The 20,154-nt window shown below is 37.2% G+C and overlaps 1 protein-coding gene across 9 annotated transcripts in view; it reads right to left on the reverse strand.

The window, feature by feature from the left end:
* The window catches only part of LOC133609784 (uncharacterized), a 243,781-nt gene that overhangs the window by 10,946 nt on the left and 212,681 nt on the right, over positions 1–20,154 (reverse strand). For 7 of the 9 annotated variants that reach the window (XM_072913470.1, XM_061965731.2, XM_061965725.2 and 4 more), the window contains 4 exons: positions 17,647–17,739; positions 10,473–10,554; positions 6,633–6,745; positions 726–903 (listed from right to left, as the gene is read on the reverse strand). In XM_072913470.1, the coding sequence (XP_072769571.1) occupies positions 726–903; positions 6,633–6,745; positions 10,473–10,554; positions 17,647–17,739 (466 nt within the window). The remainder of the gene's footprint in view (positions 1–725; positions 904–6,632; positions 6,746–10,472; positions 10,555–17,646; positions 17,740–20,154) is intronic. The other 2 variants (XM_061965728.2, XM_061965727.2) reach the window with 1 other exon arrangement.

A 20,154-nucleotide genomic window follows, 5' to 3' on the forward strand; every position in this document is an offset into this window, starting at 1 on the left:
TGGACAGGAGGGGGGAGGTGTTTGTTATGCGGGATTAATTTGTGGCATATTAAATATAAGCCTGGTTGTGTTGTGGCTAATAGAGTATATATATGTCTTGTGTTTATTTACTGTTTTAGTCATTCCCAGCTAAATATCAGGTCCCACCGGCCTCTCACAGCATCTTCCCTATCTGAATCGCTCCCACTGCCCTCTAGTCCTTCACTCTCACTTTCCTCATCCACTAATCTTTCATCCTCGCTCAAATTAATGGGGAAAACGTCGCTTTCTCGGTCCGAATCGCTCTCACTGCTGGTGGCCATGATTGTATACAATGTGCGGATGTGAGGAGCTCCACAACCTGTGACGTCACGCTACTCGTCTGCTACTTCCAGTACAGGCAAGGCTTTTTTATCAGCGACCAAAAGTTGCAAACTTTATCGTCGATGTTCTCTACTAAATCCTTTCAGCAAAAATATGGCAATATCGCGAAATGATCAAGTATGACACATAGAATGGACCTGCTATCCCCGTTTAAATAAGAAAATCGCATTTCAGTAGGCCTTTAAAGTCCCCTACAATGTGAAATGTATTTGATAATAATGTGAGCTAATGTAGTGGTACATTAATTAAGGGTAGATGTTAGGCAACAATGAATGGACTAAAAATAGTAGGAGCTCTGAAACAAACAGTTGTTGAAAAGTAGAATAATATGTGAGCTTTAAGGTATGCACACTCAGACTTACTTGTCTCTGGGATGTGAGCAACCAGAGCCTTGGGCTCCTGGAGGCCCTCATTATCACACAGAGCCCCCTCCTTCAGCCCATTCTCATGTGCAGCAAGGCTCCCCACCTGCCCAGACTCTGGGCCAGGTGCTAGGGATGGGGTCCCAACACACTCTCCTGTCTCCTGGGCGCCCTCAGCCTAGAAACACATAGCAGGGGGTGTCAATTAAATGGGATAACCTGGCTCCAAATCTCATACACCTACTGCAGTTAGTCTCTAAACAATCCGGGAAATAGAATGTAAGTACACAGTTTGTCTTGAAAACTGAACATATTTGGAGCCAGACCATGCTGATGAAAGAACAACTTAGGAAATAAAGTGAACATTGTAAAAGCCTGATGAAGATGATACAAATAGACACACATAAAGGTGGGAAAAGAAAAAGAAAAAAGATGATTGTTGGCTAATGAATCAGTGTCTCAAGGACTTTGCAGGCTTATTTGTGATCATTGCGGCTTTAAACAAAAATGCTTTAATTCGCAAAAGCTTTTTCAAAATGTGGCAAAAGTTTCAATGTTTTACCTTTTTCTTCCTAACAATAATGCAACAATAAGTGTTGTTGACTTACTGTAATATATGCGCACAATAATAATGCATTTGTATTTAGAGCCTTTATAATTAATTTAATAAAGCTGCGTACCTTTCCACATTTAAACTCGGTACCTGTGAATCAGTATTGGTGCCCGACAGTACCAGTTTTCTGTATTTTTGTGTATGTTTATGTGTTTAATAATAAACTCACATTTTATAATGTAACATTTAACACTGAGCTGACAACTGTGTTGTTCTACTGAGTATCATTTGCAAGTATTGTATGCATTCATTTCAGTTTGTCCCAGGTGTGTTGCCGTATTCAGGTAATAGTCCTTGCCATTAAGTTGAATGTTGTTGAATCCTACAATGTATTTATACTGTAAGTATGGTACTTACTACACACCGACTGATTGCAACATGGATCTTAGTTATACTTTTCATTAACACATTTGGAGATGTTGAAATCGCCATGTAACTTCGCTAATGCTAATCAGCAGCAGGTATGCAATATACAATGTAAATTAGCATTGAGCTAGCACATTTTGAAAAGTGGAGTCTTACTTTGGAATGTTTTCTATCAAACATGCTTACTTTGTTGGCATGGAAAATTACAATGTTACATTACTTAGAGGCATGTCTTAAACAAATAAACCAGTTTGCCTGCCAAGTGCTTGAGTCAGTGCTGAGTCTTCAACCAGACTTGATACATATATACATATATACAAAAGTATCGAAATACGGTACCGTTTGATTTTATGTAAAATTTGTACTCAGTACCAATCCCTAACCAGGAAGCATCACCATTTTTGTGAGTTTGTTGGTAAATCAGGCATTCTGTTCTCAGCTTCAGTCTTATCACTTCTGTCCTTTAAAGGAGTGTTTCTCAACCACTGTACCGTGAGATACAGTCTGGTGTGCCGTGGGAGATTATCTATTTTCACATATTTGGGTTAAAAACATTTTTTGCAAACCAGTAATTATAGTCTGCAAATGATGTGTTGTTGTTGAGTGTCGGTGCTGTCGAGAGCTCGGCAGAGTAACCCTGTAATAGTAATAATAATATTCCATATCAGTAGGTGGCAGCCGGTAGCTAATTGCTTTGTAAATGCAGGTAAAAAGGTGTCTTATGCTTACACCAAAAATAAACAAAATGTGAGTGCCCTTAAGAAAAGACATTGAAGCTTAGGGAAGGCTATGCAGAACGAAAGTAAAACTGAACTGGCAACAAAGTAAACAAAGACAGAATGCTGGACGACAGCAAAAACTTACTGTGGAGCAAAGACGGCGTCCTTAATATACATCCGAACATGACATGACAATCAACAATGTCCCCACAAAGAAGGATGAAAACAACTGAAATATTCTTGATTGCTAAAACAAAGTAGATGCGGGAAATATAAGACATGAAACTGCTATAGGAAAATACCAAAAAAAGAGAAAAAGCCACCAAAATAGGAGCGCAAGACAAGAACTAAAACACTACACACAGGAAAACCGCAAAACACTCCAAATAAGTCAGGGCGTGATGTGACAGGTGGTGACAGTACACCTACTTTGAGACAAGAGCTATAGTGATGCATGCTTTGTTATGCTTTAAAGTCATATCCAACAATTGCGACAATGACTTTTTACTGTCAACTGCGTTTATGATTTCTGCTGGTGGTGGTGCCTCTGGATTTTTTCAACGCATAAATGTGCCTTGGCTCAAAAAAGGTTGAAAAACACTGCTTTAAAAGGACCACACATATTATGTCCCCTGCCTGTTAAAAGTTCCATATGCTGTAAATTTTACACGGGATAGTGATTAATGTATTATTTAAGTTTAATTTAGTTTATTATTTCTTCGGTCAGTGGTCAACAAAATAAACACACTGTTTTACATAAAGAGTTGTACATTCATAAATTGACAATGTTACAGACCGAAAGGGTTTATAAAGGCTGAAGTTGAGCACTTATTTCGCCTAACCCTATAAACAATCTCAAATACAAGATGAGCTTCCTAGAAATAAGGAATTTTCTTTACACAACATAAACACTGTTCAAATATATACACAGTAAAGACATGTGAAATATCCCTGTACACCAATGTGCTTTTATTTTAGAGGGACTTTGCTCAAAGTAAAATTTTTCAAACCAAAACATATAAAACACCACCGGCTAGCTAATGCTAGCATTAGTGGTTTAGGAAAACATTAAATAAAGGTCTATATTTTCACTAAACCTTTATACAGTATATTTCTATATATTTATACTAACACTAACTAGCTAATCTAAGCGAAAGCTGACCCTAATTAAAAAGCTGCTTCATCAAAGAATATGTAAAACACGAATGGTTGTAGGCTGTAGGGTCACGCAACACACAAATTCTGAAAATTGGATAACTTGACTGAATTCTAATAGGATAGAAAAATTACTTTTTAGATTGGACTCGCAAAGCTTCTGTTGCATGTATCTGAGGCAGAAGTTGTCTGCGCTTACATTACTGTAACGATAGTACGAATAATATTTCATGCAGAGAGTTTTTGTCATGACAAGATCAAGAGAAAAGTGTATATCACTGATTCTCAAACTGTGGTATGAGGCGCTCCATCTAGACCAGGGGTCACCAACGCGGTGCCCGCGGGCACCAGGTAGCCCGCAAGGACCAGATGAGTAGCCCGCTGGCCTATTCTAAAAATAGCTCAAATAGCAGCACTTACCAGTGAGCTTCCTCTATTTTTTTAATTTTATTTATTTACGAGCAAGCTAGTCTCGCTTTGCTCGACATTTTTAATTCTAAGAGAGACAAAACTCAAATAGAATTTGAAAATCCAAGAAAATATTTTAGAGACTTGGTCTTCACTAACTGACAAAGAAACAGAAAACAGATTTGGTGTCCAGTTCAAAGTGTGACATGATTTATTTAAAAATTTGAGAGTTGACTTTTGTATTTTACATGAGTTATTATTTGTACAAACATGGTGCAAAGTAATTCATGATTTGTTAAAAAATGTTAGTGGCTAGCTAGTTAAAATAGGATATTGTGATTTCACAAAACTGTCTTAGAAGTGATCATTTGAAAATGCTCAATTTGAAAAATGTGCACTTAGAGAAAATATAAAAATAAAGTGTTGCATATTGATATTTATCTGTTTCTATATATATTTATTGTGAGAAATCATTAAGATGATCAGTGTTTCCACAAAGATAAATATCATTAATTATTAATAATAACATAGAGTTAAAGGTAAATTGAGCAAATTGGCTATTTCTGGCAATTTATTTAAGTGTGTATCAAACTGGTAGCCCTTCGCATTAATCAGTACCCAAGAAATAGCTCTTGGTTTCAAAAAGGTTGGTGACCCCTGATCTAGACCAGTGGTTCTTAACCTGGGTTCGATGGAACCCTAGGGGTTCGGTGAGTCGGGCTCAGGATTTCGGCGGAGGTCAAAACACACCCGACTCATCGTGTAAATAAAAACTTCTCACTATCGGCGTATTACGGATACGGCAACAGCAGAAGTCAGACTGATTTGCAGGTGTGTAATTTGTTGTGAGTTTATGCACTGTGTTGGTTTTGTTCTTTGAACAAGGTGATGTTCATGCACGGTTCATTTTGTGCACCAGTAAAAAAACATGGTAACACTTTAGTATGGGGAACATATTCACCATTAATTAGTTGCTTATTAACATGCAAATTAGTAACATATTGGCTCTTAACTAGTCATTATTAAGCACTTATTAATGCCTTATTATAACCCTAACCCTCTAACCCTGGCCCTAACCCTCTAACCCTAACCAAATAACTCTAAATTAAGTCTTTGTTACTTAGAATGTGTTCCCCATACTAAAGTGTTACCAAAAACATATAATAACTTTGTCTTGAATTTGAAAAAAAAAAAGGAGGGTTCGGTGAATGCACATATGAAACTGGTGGGGTTCGGTACCTCCAACAAGATTAAGAACCACTGATCTAGTAGTACGCCAAATCACTTCAGTAATGTTTTGTTTTCCTATATTCAAACACAGTTTACTGTTCAAACTGTGTGTAATTTTTCTGTAGTCAAAAATATTAAATACACCTGTTAAATAAAACCTTTTTTTAATGAATACTTAGGCCTACTACGCTACTGTATTTTAATGTTGGTCATTATGGTGGTACTTGGACAGCCAAGTGTTTGTTGAGGTGGTTGTGAAGAAAGTTTGAGAACCACTGATGTAGATTATAATAAACTGCAAAAAGTCAGTGTTCAAAAACAAGGGAAAAAAATACAAAAATGAGGGGTATTTTACTTGAACTAAGCAAAATTATCTGCCAATAGAACAAGAAAATTTGGCTTGTCAAGACTTTCCAAAACAAGTAAAATTAGCTAACCTCAATGAACCCCAAAATACCTTGAAATAAGTATATTCTCACTAATAACAAGTGCACTTTTCTTGATAGAAAAAACAAATATGAAACCTTTTTTCTCAATATGTTGAAAAAGATTCTTAAATGAAGTAAATGCTAGTGTCATTATCTTGACATAATGATATGTGCTCGGCATTACATTTCTTGAAACCAGCAAACTTATACTAAAAACTAGTTTATTGTTCTTAATGGAAAGGCAACAAGGCAACCGCTTGTTACTCTCGGGGTCTCCTAGCCACTCAGGCAAATCATATTGTCTAAAAATGCATTTTTCCATGGATAACATGACATCATCGCGCCAAGTGCGTGCTCTTTCAGTCAATTAGTGCGCAATTTTTTTTTAGATTGTAATTTTGAAGAATTTATCTGAATGTGCATGAACTATTTCTGTTCAAAATTGTTTGAAATGTCAAATGTTTAAATATTAACTGTCAGTTTACTGTACTGTGCCAACTGTACTACTATATGAGTACGTATTTTTTATTGTTTCATTGAAAATAAAATAGCAAAGTCCATTTGGCTGTCATCTGATTTAATTATGAGACACAATTGTGTCAAAGTCATGATTTTTTTTATTTCATGCTTGAAATAAGAAATTATTACTTTAAAAAAAGTAGTTTTATACTTGTGAGTGTTGAGGACACAGCTTTGCAACACTTGATATTCTAGTTTCAAGCATGTTTTACTCAATATAGGTCATCAAATCTCAGCAACAAGCTGCAATATCTTACTGAGATCATTTAGGACCAAAACACTTAAAACAAGTAAAACACTCTAACATAAAATCTGCTTAGTGAGAAGAATTATCTTATCAGACAGAAAATAAGCAAATATCACCCTTATTTGAGATATTTAATCTTACTTAGATTTCAGTTTTTGCAGTGTAGATGCTGATAGGTAGAAACTATCAGACTCTTTCATAGCAGAGAGTAGAGACACCTACCCAGACGTTTCCTTCACCGGGGGAATGGCTCACGTTGTCCATGGAGCCCACTTTGGACTGAGCTTTTTCTCTAAAGTTCACTTTGTGTGACTCGATCTTCACAATACCGCCACCTGGAGTACAAAATCACCCAATAAATGATTATTTTAGTATAATACACTCAAATAAGAGTCCAGTATATCTTACACAATAATTATAGCATACAGTACAATTTTTAAGGCAGGGGTGTGTCTAAGTAGACAAACACTTAAAATATACACTTGAAATTTCATGCTGTATTAAAAGCACTCCAGTGGAGGTCAAGATATGCAAAACTTGAATCCTCCTTCATATTTTCACTTTCCGCTTTTCTCTGTTGTTTGCGTTCACGGTTTTGCTTTATTAATACTCATTTATTGTTATATATATTCTAGAGATGTCCGATAATATCGGCAGGCCGATATTATCGGACGATAAATGCGTTAAAATGTAATATCGGAAATTATCGGTATCGTTTTTTTTTTATTATCGGTATCGTTTTTTTACATTTTTTTATTTATTAAATCAACATAAAAAACACAAGATAAACTTACAATTAGTGGACCAACCCAAAAAACCTTCCTCCCCATTTATACTCATTCACACCAAAGGGTTGTTTCTTTGTGTTATTAATATTCTGGTTCCTACATTATATATCAATATATATCAATACAGTCTGCAAGGGATACAGTCCGTAAGCACACATGATTGTGCGTGCTGCTGGTCCACGAATAGTACTAACCTTTAACAGTTAATTTTACTAATTTTCATTAATTACTAGTTTCAATGTAACTGTTTTTATATTGTTTTACTTTCTTTTTTATGCAAGAAAATGTTTTTAATTTATTTATCTTATTTTATTTTATAAATTTTTTTTTTAAAGTACCTTATCTTCACCATACCTGGTTGTCCAAATTAGGCATAATAATGTGTTAATTCCACGACTGTATGTATCGGTTGATATTGGTATCGGTAATTAAAGAGTTGGACAATATCGGAATATCGGATATCGGCAAAAAGCCATTAATCGGACATCCCTAATATATTCTATTATATTTCAACTATGACTGGGAGTTAAAATCTCAGCACAGTCCGGTTACCGAGATTATTTTTTGTTATTTGTTTAGTTTTAAATAGTTTTTTTTGTTGAAACACTGAAATCCAATGTTTGCTATGTTTGATGTATTTGCTAATTCTATGCTAAAGACTGACTTCTGTTACTTTTAATAAACTTTGCCTAAAATAGGCCAAAACTAATTTTAAGTAATTCAATTACTGTAGATGTTTTATAAACTGTTGACTTTAAAGAAAGACATAAATGTAAGTTTATTTTAAGAGTTATAAGCCAATTGCATTGATTCAGTGAAATTTCTCTTCTGGTGTACAGTTTTCTCAATTTCTTGTCAATAACCTGCTTTATAAGCTTTCTGTTTTAATAATACTAATATTAAGTAAACATCTGCTTTTGAATTGTTTGATTTACTGCATGATCTTTAGTGGTTAAACGTTAAAGGGGAGCTGCACTTATTTTTTGGAATTTTACACAATCATTATGAAAGACATGACGACAGATATATTTTTTTATTTAATGCATTCTAAATATTAAATAAACGCAAATAAAAGTCTGCTTTCAGCAGAGCCAATGGGAGTTCCACTATTCCACCAATAAAATCTGATAAATGACCATTCAAAAAGCGCCAACAATACTCCATTTACATTTTGTGACCTGAATATTAACCAAGTATTAGATTATTGTTATTATAAGCGCTAACGCAGAAAAACTATGTACTGTATACAGGCATGTGATTTGACCACAATGAAAAAGACTGAGGGGGGGGGGGGGGCGACGCCCCCCGAAGCTCCTGGTTTTTCACCAATTTAACATGCTAAAATGAACAAAGACAGCACCATTTGAAGAAAATATTTTAGTGTTTAAAGACATGAAAACATCATTAATAGAACATACCTTGCTTCAAGTTGTTTCATATGTTTTTGGCGTTTCGCATGTACTTCCAAAGCCTTGAAACCTCGTGATCCATAGCCAATATTATCATGACACCACGTGCACAAAACCTTTCCGGGACGATCGATTTTCCGAATAAAATCACCGAACAAAGTCGTAACTTCCTTCTTCCCAACAGTATCAGTGATTTCCCTTTCCATCCAGTCCCATCGAAACTTATTTTTGACATGTTTATCAATTTCTTTTACTCGTAAAGCGTCCTTTCTCTCGAGAACCGACATCGTTCACATATGGAAAATGGCGGTAATAACTATTATGAATGATGACGTTATTAACGTCATCATTCATAACAGATGTCCTGATTGGTCACAAGGAACATATCGACCAATCAACTACGGCGTAATATAAACTACGTCTCGAATCTTGATTTAGGGTCGGAAAAAAAACCGGAAAAACGGGAGATTATTATTTTTTTCCCGAGATTAAAAAAGACGGAATTCCGACTTTAGATGGAAAATTCACATGCCTGTGTATAGCGGTGAAGTAATCACTACTGTGTGTCTATGTTTAAATCATAGAGTGGTCTGCTGTTTCCTCACTTCCCTGCTCCCTGTGAGTTTGTTGTAGATCATAAATCATGCATCTCAAAAAGTAGATGGCTGAGGCTATAATCCGACAAGTTGGGACACTTTGACCGCCATATAGGACCTGGAACTGGCAAGAATGACATAAAAAAACGCTTGTTCAACCCGACCCTCCCACCCCATTTGTTTGTGAAGATTATGAGACATTTTTCATTTAAATGGGATAATATGAACATCCTCGCAGTCAGCATTCTAATGACAGCAGACCTTGTACGATAAGTGATGTTTTATTATGTTTGTTGGCTCTCATAAAGTCTGCAGTGAGCACAAATCAGTGATGAAAAAAAAAAAAAAAAAAGGCAACGTGATGCTTTTTTAAAATTAATACTTATAATGATCAAAATTAGGTATGTCCGATTTCGGCTTTGTGCCGATATCCGATATTCCAATATTGTCCAACTCTTTAATTACCGATACCGACATCAACCGATACCAATATATACAGTCGTGGAATTAACACATTATTATACCTAATTTGGACAACCAGGTATGGTGAAGATAAGGTCCTTTCTTTTTTTAAATTAATAAAATAAAATAAGATAAAAACATTTTCTTGAATAAAAAAGAAAGTAAAACAATATAAAAACAGTTACATATAAACTAATAATTGATGAAAATTAGTCAAATTAACTGTTAAAGGTTAGTACTATTAGTGGACCAGCAGCACGCACAATCATGTGTGCTTACGGACTGTATCCCTTGCAGACTGTATTGATATATATTGATATATAATGTAGGAACCAGAATATTAATAACAGAAAGAAACAACCCTTTTGTGTGAATGAGTGTGAATAGGGGAGGGAGGTTTTTTGGGTTGGTGCACTAATTGTAAGTGTATCTTGTTTTTTATGTTGATTCAATAAAAAAATAAAAAAACGATACCGATCATTTCCGATATTACATTTTAAAGCATCTCTAATCAAAATAGGTAAATATTACATGTTATTGTAAATGTGCCCGTTACCACATGACATATACACTTATATCATGTATATAAAACCCTAATGGAGGTGTGGATGTATTTTAGGGGCTTTATAGGCAGAATTGAACAGCTCCCAGAGGCTCCATTGTGAGTGGACTTTTGATCAAATTTATTCAATATTTAGAATGCGTTAAAACAAAAAAAAAAACATCCGTCGTCATGTCTTTCATAATGATTGTAAACGATACGCAAAATTAATTTTGTGTTTCCAAAAGCAAAATGTCTAAGCTTACCAGGCTTGTGTTTGATGTTGTCCTTCGAGCCGCACTTTGACGTCACCTTACTTAAATCCACCTTCTTGCTGAGGATCTGCACCTGTCAAATGTGACAAATGTTTAAATTACATTTGGTCCATAATTCCGGGGGAAATGACAAGATTCAATTGGAAAATTTTCATTTGAACATAGGCTGTGTCTCAAATAGAAAACTTATGTTAGTACAGTTCAAGAAGTATACTGTGTACCAGTGACGTGCAGTCACTAGAGGCAGGTGAGGCGGGGCCTCACCTGCCATCATGGAAAGAAAAAAAAAGTAAAAAGAAAAAAAATAATTAAATTGTTATATGTATCCAGTGATTATACTATAAAGTTATTTTCCATTTAACTTCACCAGTTTTAGATTATTTTTATTCAAAATCGCTGAATTTTCACATTTGCCGTTCAAATACTGAGAAGAGACGGTGCGGTGAACAGCAGCCAGTTGAGGCACGTCACTCAGTGCCGCAACATGGATTGCGCAATGACTCGGCTAACTGCTGGCCTGCTGTGCAGTGAGACTGTATTGCTATATGAACTATATTATACATTTCCATAGTTTAGTTAGCTGAGGTATATAATGTACAGTGTATTTTGTCAACAACTGTATGTGTGTAAAGTATTTCTTGTGCTGAGCGATCATAAAACGGCTGCAAAAGACGCACTGGCTGAGGCTCGCCTCCTGCACCGCCGCCGTAGAATTGTTATATCAACTAATGCCCACACTTAAACTTTCCACGTGCAAGATTGAATCTATTTAAAAAAATTATTTCATAAGAAGCCAAAAAGTGCAAAAACAATAATGTTGGTGTTGGAGGAGTTGTGAATGACTGCAGGGACACAACATTAGATACACCTGCAGACTGCAGGTGTACCTAATTCACAACTTCTCCAACACGAACATTATTGTTTTTGCACTTTTTGGCTTCTTATTAAATAACTTTTGTAACCTATTTTCATGGGCTTTCCTCTTTGTGATGTTAAGTTCCTGTTATGCGCTTTTATACAGTATATGCCTTGAGCTCTTATTTTGAAGGCGCTAAGAGCGGAAGTGATGTCACGTTGCGAAGGTTTTTGAAAGAAGGTAAATAAAGTGGTCCTCGTGTAAACTGGAGCCTCCGTGTTTGTTATTTTGTAGTTTCATACAGTATAGGCGACATTTATAAACCCTCGGTTACACTTTTTTAAATAGATTCAATCTTGCACGTGGAAAGTTTAAGTGAGGGCTTTAGTTGCGGCGCATGGACTTAATTTCTAAGTAAAGGTAAGACCATAATAACGTTTTTTTTATTAAATGTGCTTTTTTGTGTGCTACAGTTTGTATGTGTAAAGTTAAAGTTAAGTTAAAGTACCAATGATTGTCACACACACACTAAGTGTAATGAAATTTGTCGTCTGCTTTTGCGTCTATTGTGGTAGCTTGGTGCTGCAAGGTATTCCGAGGTGCTGCGAGTCGGCCAGTTGCTGGGGTAGTGACCTTGTTTGTCAGCATGTCTGTGATCTTCTTTTAATTCCTTCTTTTAATTCTTTTTTTTTAATTAATTAATTTATTTATTTTTAAATATATTTTATTAATATTATTTTTAAATTTTTCCCCTCCCTCAGGGGGGGGGCTCGGCGGGGCGGTTGCTGGTTGTTCCATCTCCATCGTTGGGGTCCCTGCGGGTGGGGTGGGTGGTTCCCGTGGCCCTGTGCCTGGGTGGTCCTGCGGCGGCCGGTTTGGGTGGGGTGGCCGGGGGCGGTCTTCCCGTCCGGTTGCGGGGAGTCTCTGGGTCCCTCGGGCGGGGCGTCTCGCCTTTCTGCCCGTGTGGGGTGTGGTCTCTCGCTGGCTTGGGGTCTGGCTGTCCCCTGCTTTTCTCGTGCCCTGTCCTCTGCCGGGTGCGTCTGTCTGCGGCCTGCTGCTGGCCCTTGTGGGCGGCATGGTGGGTCGGGCTCTGGGGTTCCTGTCGCTGGCCGGCTTGGCTGCGTGGGGGCGGTGGTCCCTGGTTCCCTGGGCACCACGCCTCCTGTTTGTGGGTTGGGCTCTCGGGGGTGATGGGGCCGTGCTCTGGCTCCCACGCACTCTGGGAGTCGAATGTATTGTACATGCAAATTCACATATGCTCACATACGTACATAGGTACCTAGGCTCCCACATACATACACAAATACAGTACATATTTACCTACCTAATGTTCGTACATCCACACGCACATTCAATATACAAACATACACATACTGTACATATACATTCACTGTACAAACACATATACACATTCTGTACATATACATTCATTGTACAAACACATATACACATTCTGTACATATACAAGTACATATGCATACTTACACTCATGCACATAATCACGTTTCATCAAACATATATTAACGTTGTTGCCCTAGGGTAAACTGGGTGTAACACATGGCACACTGACAAAGCTTAACCTATTGTGACTATAACAATCTACAAGGTTAATGTAGGTTGCTTCTCTTTCTCCCCCTCCATTTTTCTGCATTCTTTCGTATCTCAAGTTATCATTACGTATATGTATTGTTGCATTTAAACAACTGTATTGTTGATAATAAAGGTAAATTATTGGTATTGTTCATTATCAATAGCGCTATTTCTATTGGTATTTGTATTGATCCATTTGTAGTGTAATAATGCTCATTGTCATTTCTGTATTATTTTTTATTTTTCGCTAACTGCTTATTTGCTATTACTTTTACCATCATATTTGTACATGTCATATTTGCTGATGTTGCTCTATTGTTGTTGTTGTTGTTGTTTGCTGTTGTTGTTTTTGTCTCTCTGTCTAATCCCCCTCTTGTCCCCACAATTTCCCCCTCTGTCTTCTTTTTTTTTCTCTTTTTATCCCCTCCTGCTCTGGCCCGGCTGCACTAAATGATAATATAAATACATTTAATAAAGTCAAATACAAATAAGGCAACAAGAGAAGTATTCTACACTTCTCTTTTGTAAAGTAAATCTGAACAGCCGACATGGGCATCTACATCAACTATATGATTTGCCTGAGAAGCTGGACAGGACACAAAAAAATAAAAAAAATAAAAAAAATAAAAAAGTGCTTTTTTGTGTGCTACAAACTGTATGTGTAAAGTTAAAGTTAAGTTAAAGTACCAATGATTGTCACACACACACTAAGTGTAATGAAATTTGTCGTCTGCTTTTGACCCATCCCCTTGAACACCCCCTGGGAGGTGAGGGGAGCAGTGGGCAGCAGCGGCGCCGCGCCTGGGAATCATTTTTGGTGATGTAACCCCCAATTCCAACCCTTGATGCTGAGTGCCAAGCAGGGAAGAATGCTGGTATGAGCTTTTAAACATAACCCGTTAACTGCTGCCAATCAAATGGTGAATAAGATACTCTTTAGGGTTCATATGTTTGTAAATCTGACTGTGATGAAGTCAGTGCCTCACCAGCCATCAACCTGACCGCACGTCACTGCTGTGTACACTGTAATTAGTTCCTAATGGCACCGGTTAGGACTATAGCTCTGTCCTAAGTTCATTACTTGCATTGCATTCTTCCTGGATAGGTGATTACAATATTTATGTTTCCTCTTTCTTTTTTCTTCTTTTACATTGGGAATTGCAACCACTACAATTAGCCCCTCCCCTTCTGCTACGTAGCCAAGGTGGCGACTATTGAGTGTGGTAAGTGTCCATCACTGCACAATCACCATTGTGACTGTTTTGAGTGCAACATCCTGGTACTGACAGTGTACTGATTTTAACGTACATTCCAGTGCAAACAAACGTGTGCACTCAAACAACTAAGACATTCAAAAGCCGACACAGGAGGATATCACTAAATTATCGAACATGCATAGCATTGATCGTGTGGGACTTCTTCACTGTTTCACATGAAGACATTTCGTTTCGTTTTCCTGATTATGTCGAGTATGGAAATTACCCAAAAATTGAAAATGAAACCAGTCATTGCTTGCACATTTACTTGCGATTTTTTCCAGGGATTCTAAAGGGGAATTGGACTGTTTTTTAGAATTGTGCCTATTGTTCACAATCATTATGACAAATGGATTTTTTTTTGTTGCATTCTAACTCATAGATACAAGTCTGCTTACAGCGGAGCCAATGGGAGCTCCTCTAAATCCAATAAATAACCATTCAAAAAGCGCCAACAATACTACATTTACATTTCGTGACTTGAATATTAACCAAGTATTAGTGATATTGTTATTATAAGCGCTAACACAGACAAACTATTTATAGCGGTGCCGTGATAACTTCCGTGTGTCGCTATGTTTACATCATTGATTGGTCTGCTGCTTCCTTGCTTCCCTGCTCCTTGTAAGTTTATTATAGATCATAAATAATGCATCTCACCTGGACAGAAGAAGTCTGAGTAGGTATTCCGACAAGTTGGTGCACTTTGACAGCCATTTAGGACCCGAAACTAGCAACGACGACACGAAAAGACGTTTGGTGCCTCCCGCACCCCCACCCCTTCTCTGCGTGAGGATTATGAGACATTTTTCACCTAAATGGGAATATATGAACATGACAGCAGACATTGTACAGTAGATTATGTTTTTTTATGTTTGTTGGCTCTCATAAAGTCTGCAGTGAGTAATAATTGGTGATAATGAAATAAAAAAAAGCAAATGTTGTGATGCGTTTTTGAAATTAATGCGCCACGTATGCCTAAAATGATCAAAATACGTAAATATCAAATGTTATTATAAATGCGCCTGTTACTACATTACATACATACTTACGTAATGTATATAAAACCTCAATGAAGGTGTTTGGATGTTTTTTTTTTAAAGGTTTTGTAGGCATAATTGCACAGCTCCCATAGGCTCCATTGTAAGCAGACTTTTGATCACATTTATTTAATATTTACAATACCAAAAAAATTAAATAACATCTATCGTCATGTCTTTCATAATGATTGTGAAAAATAGGCAAAATTCCAAAGAAAGTGCAGTTCCTCTCTAGGAGAAGTCAATCCCTCTAGAATTTCACTGAAAGACTTCAGTGTGTCTATAAACCCGCTATGAGCACATTTAACAATACAGCGATAATAATATAATAACTGTGATATGACATTTTCATATTGATACATCCCTTAAGTGTTCCTTGTAACTTTAACCTCAAAAAGCACCTGATATTAACAACAATCATACTTGCCAACCTTGAGACCTCCGATTTCGGGAGGTGGGGGGCGTGGTCAGGGGTGGAGTGGGGGCGTGGGGCGTGGTTGAAGGCGTGGTTAAGAGGGGAGGAGTATATTTACAGCTAGAATTCACCAAGTCAAGTATTTCATATATATATATATATATATATATATATATATATATATACACACATATATATATATATATATATATATATATATAAAAGAAATACTTGAATTTCAGTGTTCATTTATTTACACATATACACACATAACACTCATCTACTCATTGTGGAGTTAAGGGTTGAATTGTCCATCCTTGTTCTATTCTCTGTCACTATTTTTCTAACCATGCTGAACACCCTCTCTGATGATGCATTGCTGTGTGGCACGCACAAAAGTGCTTTCATCAAATGCACTAGAGTCTGGAATCTTCCATCTCTTCCTAGCATGGCCCAAAACCGGTCAATCTTTGCTTCTTGAGGAAGATCTTCACTGCTAAGCACTTGGTACTCTACTACTTCTTCCCGGAGGCTATCCAGGTCCAATCGCAGCTGCGGCTTGGAACTTACAGGTGTATTTCTTCATCTTACTCGTCGTTGGCGTCGCCATGGCTGTATCTTCCTCATTCTTCTGCTTCGTCTCCTTGTTGTGTGCGCAGTTGTGCACTGCACTCTCTAAAAGCCCTAGATGTTATTGTCACATATGCATGTACAGTAAATGGCAGTATTGTCCTGTTTAAGAGTGTCACAACATTGCTGTTTACGGCAGACAAACTGCTTTACGGTAGACGAAAACATGACTGCTGTTGTTGTGTGTTGTTGCCGCGCTGGGAGGACGTTAATGAAACTGCCTAACAATAAACCCACATAAGAAACCAAGAACTCGCCCTCGATCATTCTACAGTTATAACGTGATTGGGCAGGTACGCTGTTTATATTGTGGGAAAGCAGACGTGAAAACAGCCTGTCCTCACTCAGGTCTGCATGGAGCTGGAGCGGGCGTGGCCTCCAGCTCCGGCTGAAATTCGGGAGAATATTTGTCCCGGGAGGTTTTATGGAGAGGCGCTGAATTTCGGAAGTCTCCCGGAAAATTCGGGAGGGTTGGCAAGTATGACAACAATTAGAAAACCAGCAATTGAAACAAATGTTTTACTCATTTTATACCACACAGACTTTAAAGTAGACACTACATGGCAGTTAAAGCACATACTCAGAACTCATTGTTAAATGCCTGTACTTTTTTAATTCAATATAACTAATAGTCATAATTAATGATAATTACATAAATAACCACGTTAAACCATGTTAAATAAATACATGTAAACTAGGTAGTAAATGTTTGTATACTACATTACCCGCGCTGTAAAAAGAAACGAGCTACGCTGGAGAATGACCATTGTGTTGTTTGAGCAATAAAGAGTTGATATATTGTTACACGTTATCATGCTTCGTCTGCAAAAGAAAAAAACATGAATTTTGGTTAGACAGTGAACATGCGCATGTTGAGCGCTCCTCAGAGAGAAATTGGTTGCGGGCATTAGACAAAATTGCGATGCTGTGCATAATTCACAGGTTGAGTTACATTTGTGTGAATTGACTTCATTGTGACATGGCGAATTCCTGAAGGAACTGAGAAGAGGGGATAAAATATTTAGTTTGCTTGTGAATATGCTAATTCATTCATGTCATCATATTTTCAAAACATTGAATCCATGATGACTGCAATGTTTATTTTGTCTTTGAAAATGATTTTAAATAACCCCTCCTCAAATGCTACGTTGACAAAAAGGTTGGCCGTGTATGTCGAGCTCATCTCAAATAATAAGAAGAACTTGGTGTATCACGATTTGATAAGTTGGTCAACATATACGGGTTATTGACACTTATATGAGCCAAGAGTTGACACGATATTTGCCTGCTGACAATTTTCAACAGCATCTCTCCAAGTCAACCTTTCATCAGTTGGCTTCCGCTTCCTGATAGCGTCAACAAACCAAACTGTACTTACATTCCCTCCACCAGGAACATGCTTCATATTGTCCTTGGAGCCCAAGCGTGCGCCCACATGACTGAAGTCCAGTTTTTTGGAGACTATCTGAACCTGAATTGAACCAGCAGAGCAGCACAAGACGGAGGAGAGGGAGAAGAAAAGGAGTTGGAAGGTGTTCAGGAAGAAGAGAGTAGATCAGAGGTCACCAACAAAGTAGAGTTAAAAAGCGTAGAAAAGATGCAGCACGAGACTCCCTGCTCGTTGTGATATCAAATAGAACTTCCTGCCTTTTAGTTTGGCAATAAACTGTCCTGGATCAACCAGAAAGTGACTGCTAACTAAAATATGCATTTCTAATTACATAATGTTCAACCATGTCATCCCAGATCTCAACATTGTGAATACCGGTACTTCAAATATTTCCATTTGGATTTTTCTATGAATGTTCCATACTCTTGCTTTGTTGCCAGAATAATTCTGCCTGAGGAAGTTGCCATGACGATGGTGAATAGGTGACATCATGTTTGATCATCTTTACAGCGCATGCAAGTTCAAACTGAGCTCAAATTGCCTCAATGACTTCATGATATAAGTAATCAACAGTATATTTCTTAATGAATCGATTAGTATACCTGTCCCTTGGTACAAGGACCAATACAGTACCTAAGATTTTTAGCAACTATTTTACTAACTTGTCAAAAGACAATACAATAAAAAGCAATCTTGGATATACTTGAGAGTAGTCAGTGTACAGTTTGCAGTATAGACTTACTATCGACGTCCCACTGGGGTGAGTTTTTCCTTGCCCTTATGTGGGCTTTGTACCGAGGGTGTCGTTGTGGCTTGTGCAGCCCTTTGAGACACTTGTGATTTAGGGCTATATAAATAAACATTGATTGATGATTGATATCCGGGATGGGTGAGGGCTCTTGGAAGGGTGGTACTAGACCAGGCAAGTGTAAATGTGAGTTCTAGCGGAAGGGGGAGGACATTTTTACCGTTGGAACGGCAAATATTAACCTTTAAACTAAGCTGAGCAAGTTTTGTTTCATGACATATGCTACTCTCAATTGTGAATTTAAGTGCTATGAGTTGTGCTGTTCTGGTTACCTGGTCAAGTGTGTTGATACTGAGCTATTACCATAGCAACACACTGCAGCCCGCAGTTCTGTAAAACGTTCATGTATGAGGAATATAGGTGGAACCATTCTTATTACAGTTTTATGACAGTGTTCGGGCCAGTGTACACACCCAGAATATCATATCCCAATAATCCACCATGACTAATAAATTGTGTTAATTTACAAAAATATCTAATAAAATAAAACTTAAAAATGTCTTCTAAAATTCTGACCGTTGAATTCACTGCAAAAATGTATTAATACAATTTTGTCCACTATTTTGAGTCTCATGGAACATAATATTGTAACAATAAGTTTACATGCTTTAAAATAGAAGAAGAGAAACATCACTTATTTGGTGTTCAAACTATAGTATTCAAATCTGCCAAGTTATCATTAACTTAACAAAGATAAAGCATTTCAGTCACATTACCGTATTTTTCGGATTATAAATTGCTCTGGAGTATACGTCGCACCGGCCGAAAATGCATAATAAAGAAGGAAAAACACATATATACGTCGCATTTGAGTATAAGTCACATTTTTGGGGGGAAATGTATTTGATAAAATCCAACACCAAGAATAGACATTTGAAAGGCAATTTAAAATAAATAAAGAATAGTGAACAACAGGCTGAATAAGTGTACGTTATATGAGGCATAAATAACCAACTGAGAATGTGCCTTGTATGTTAACATAACATATTATGGTCATTCAAAGAACTATAACAAATATATATAACATATGCTATACGTTTACCAAACAATCTGTCACTCCTGATCGCTAAATCCGATGAAATCTTCTTTCTTGTTGTCACTCCTGGTATGCGCCGCTAGCGTCCTTTCTTTCTGCAGTATATGATTTCCTTTTCGGTGCCATTTTTGTTCAGCCCTTCTCAGTTTTTATAAGTTACCGCTAGAGATGTCCGATAACCTGCCGATATCCGCCGATAAATGCGTTAAAATGTAATATCGGAAATTATCGGTATCGTTTTTTTTATTATCGGTATCGTTTTTGTTTTGTTTTTATTAAATCAACATAAAATACACAAGATACACTTACAATTAGTGCACCGACCAAAAAACATCCCTCCCCTTCTTTCTGTTATTAATATTCTAGTTCCTACATTATATATCAATATATATCAGGGGTCGGCAACCCGCGGCTCCGGAGCCGCATGCGGCTCTTTGATCACTCTGATGCGGCTCAGCAGCTTACTTGCTGAACCCCTCAATTTTCACGTGAGACTTCTGGATTTCAGTGCCTCTCGCAGAAAACTCCCGGGATTAATATTCACCGATTTTCACCCTTACAGCTATAATAAGGGCGTGCCATGATGGTACAACATTTGGCGCTCTCTACAATCTGTATTGACAACGTGCCAGCCAAACACTTGTTATACAAT

This window comes from Nerophis lumbriciformis, linkage group LG07 (genome assembly GCF_033978685.3).
Source record: "Nerophis lumbriciformis linkage group LG07, RoL_Nlum_v2.1, whole genome shotgun sequence".
In the NCBI taxonomy this organism is placed as follows: Eukaryota; Metazoa; Chordata; class Actinopteri; order Syngnathiformes; family Syngnathidae; genus Nerophis; species Nerophis lumbriciformis.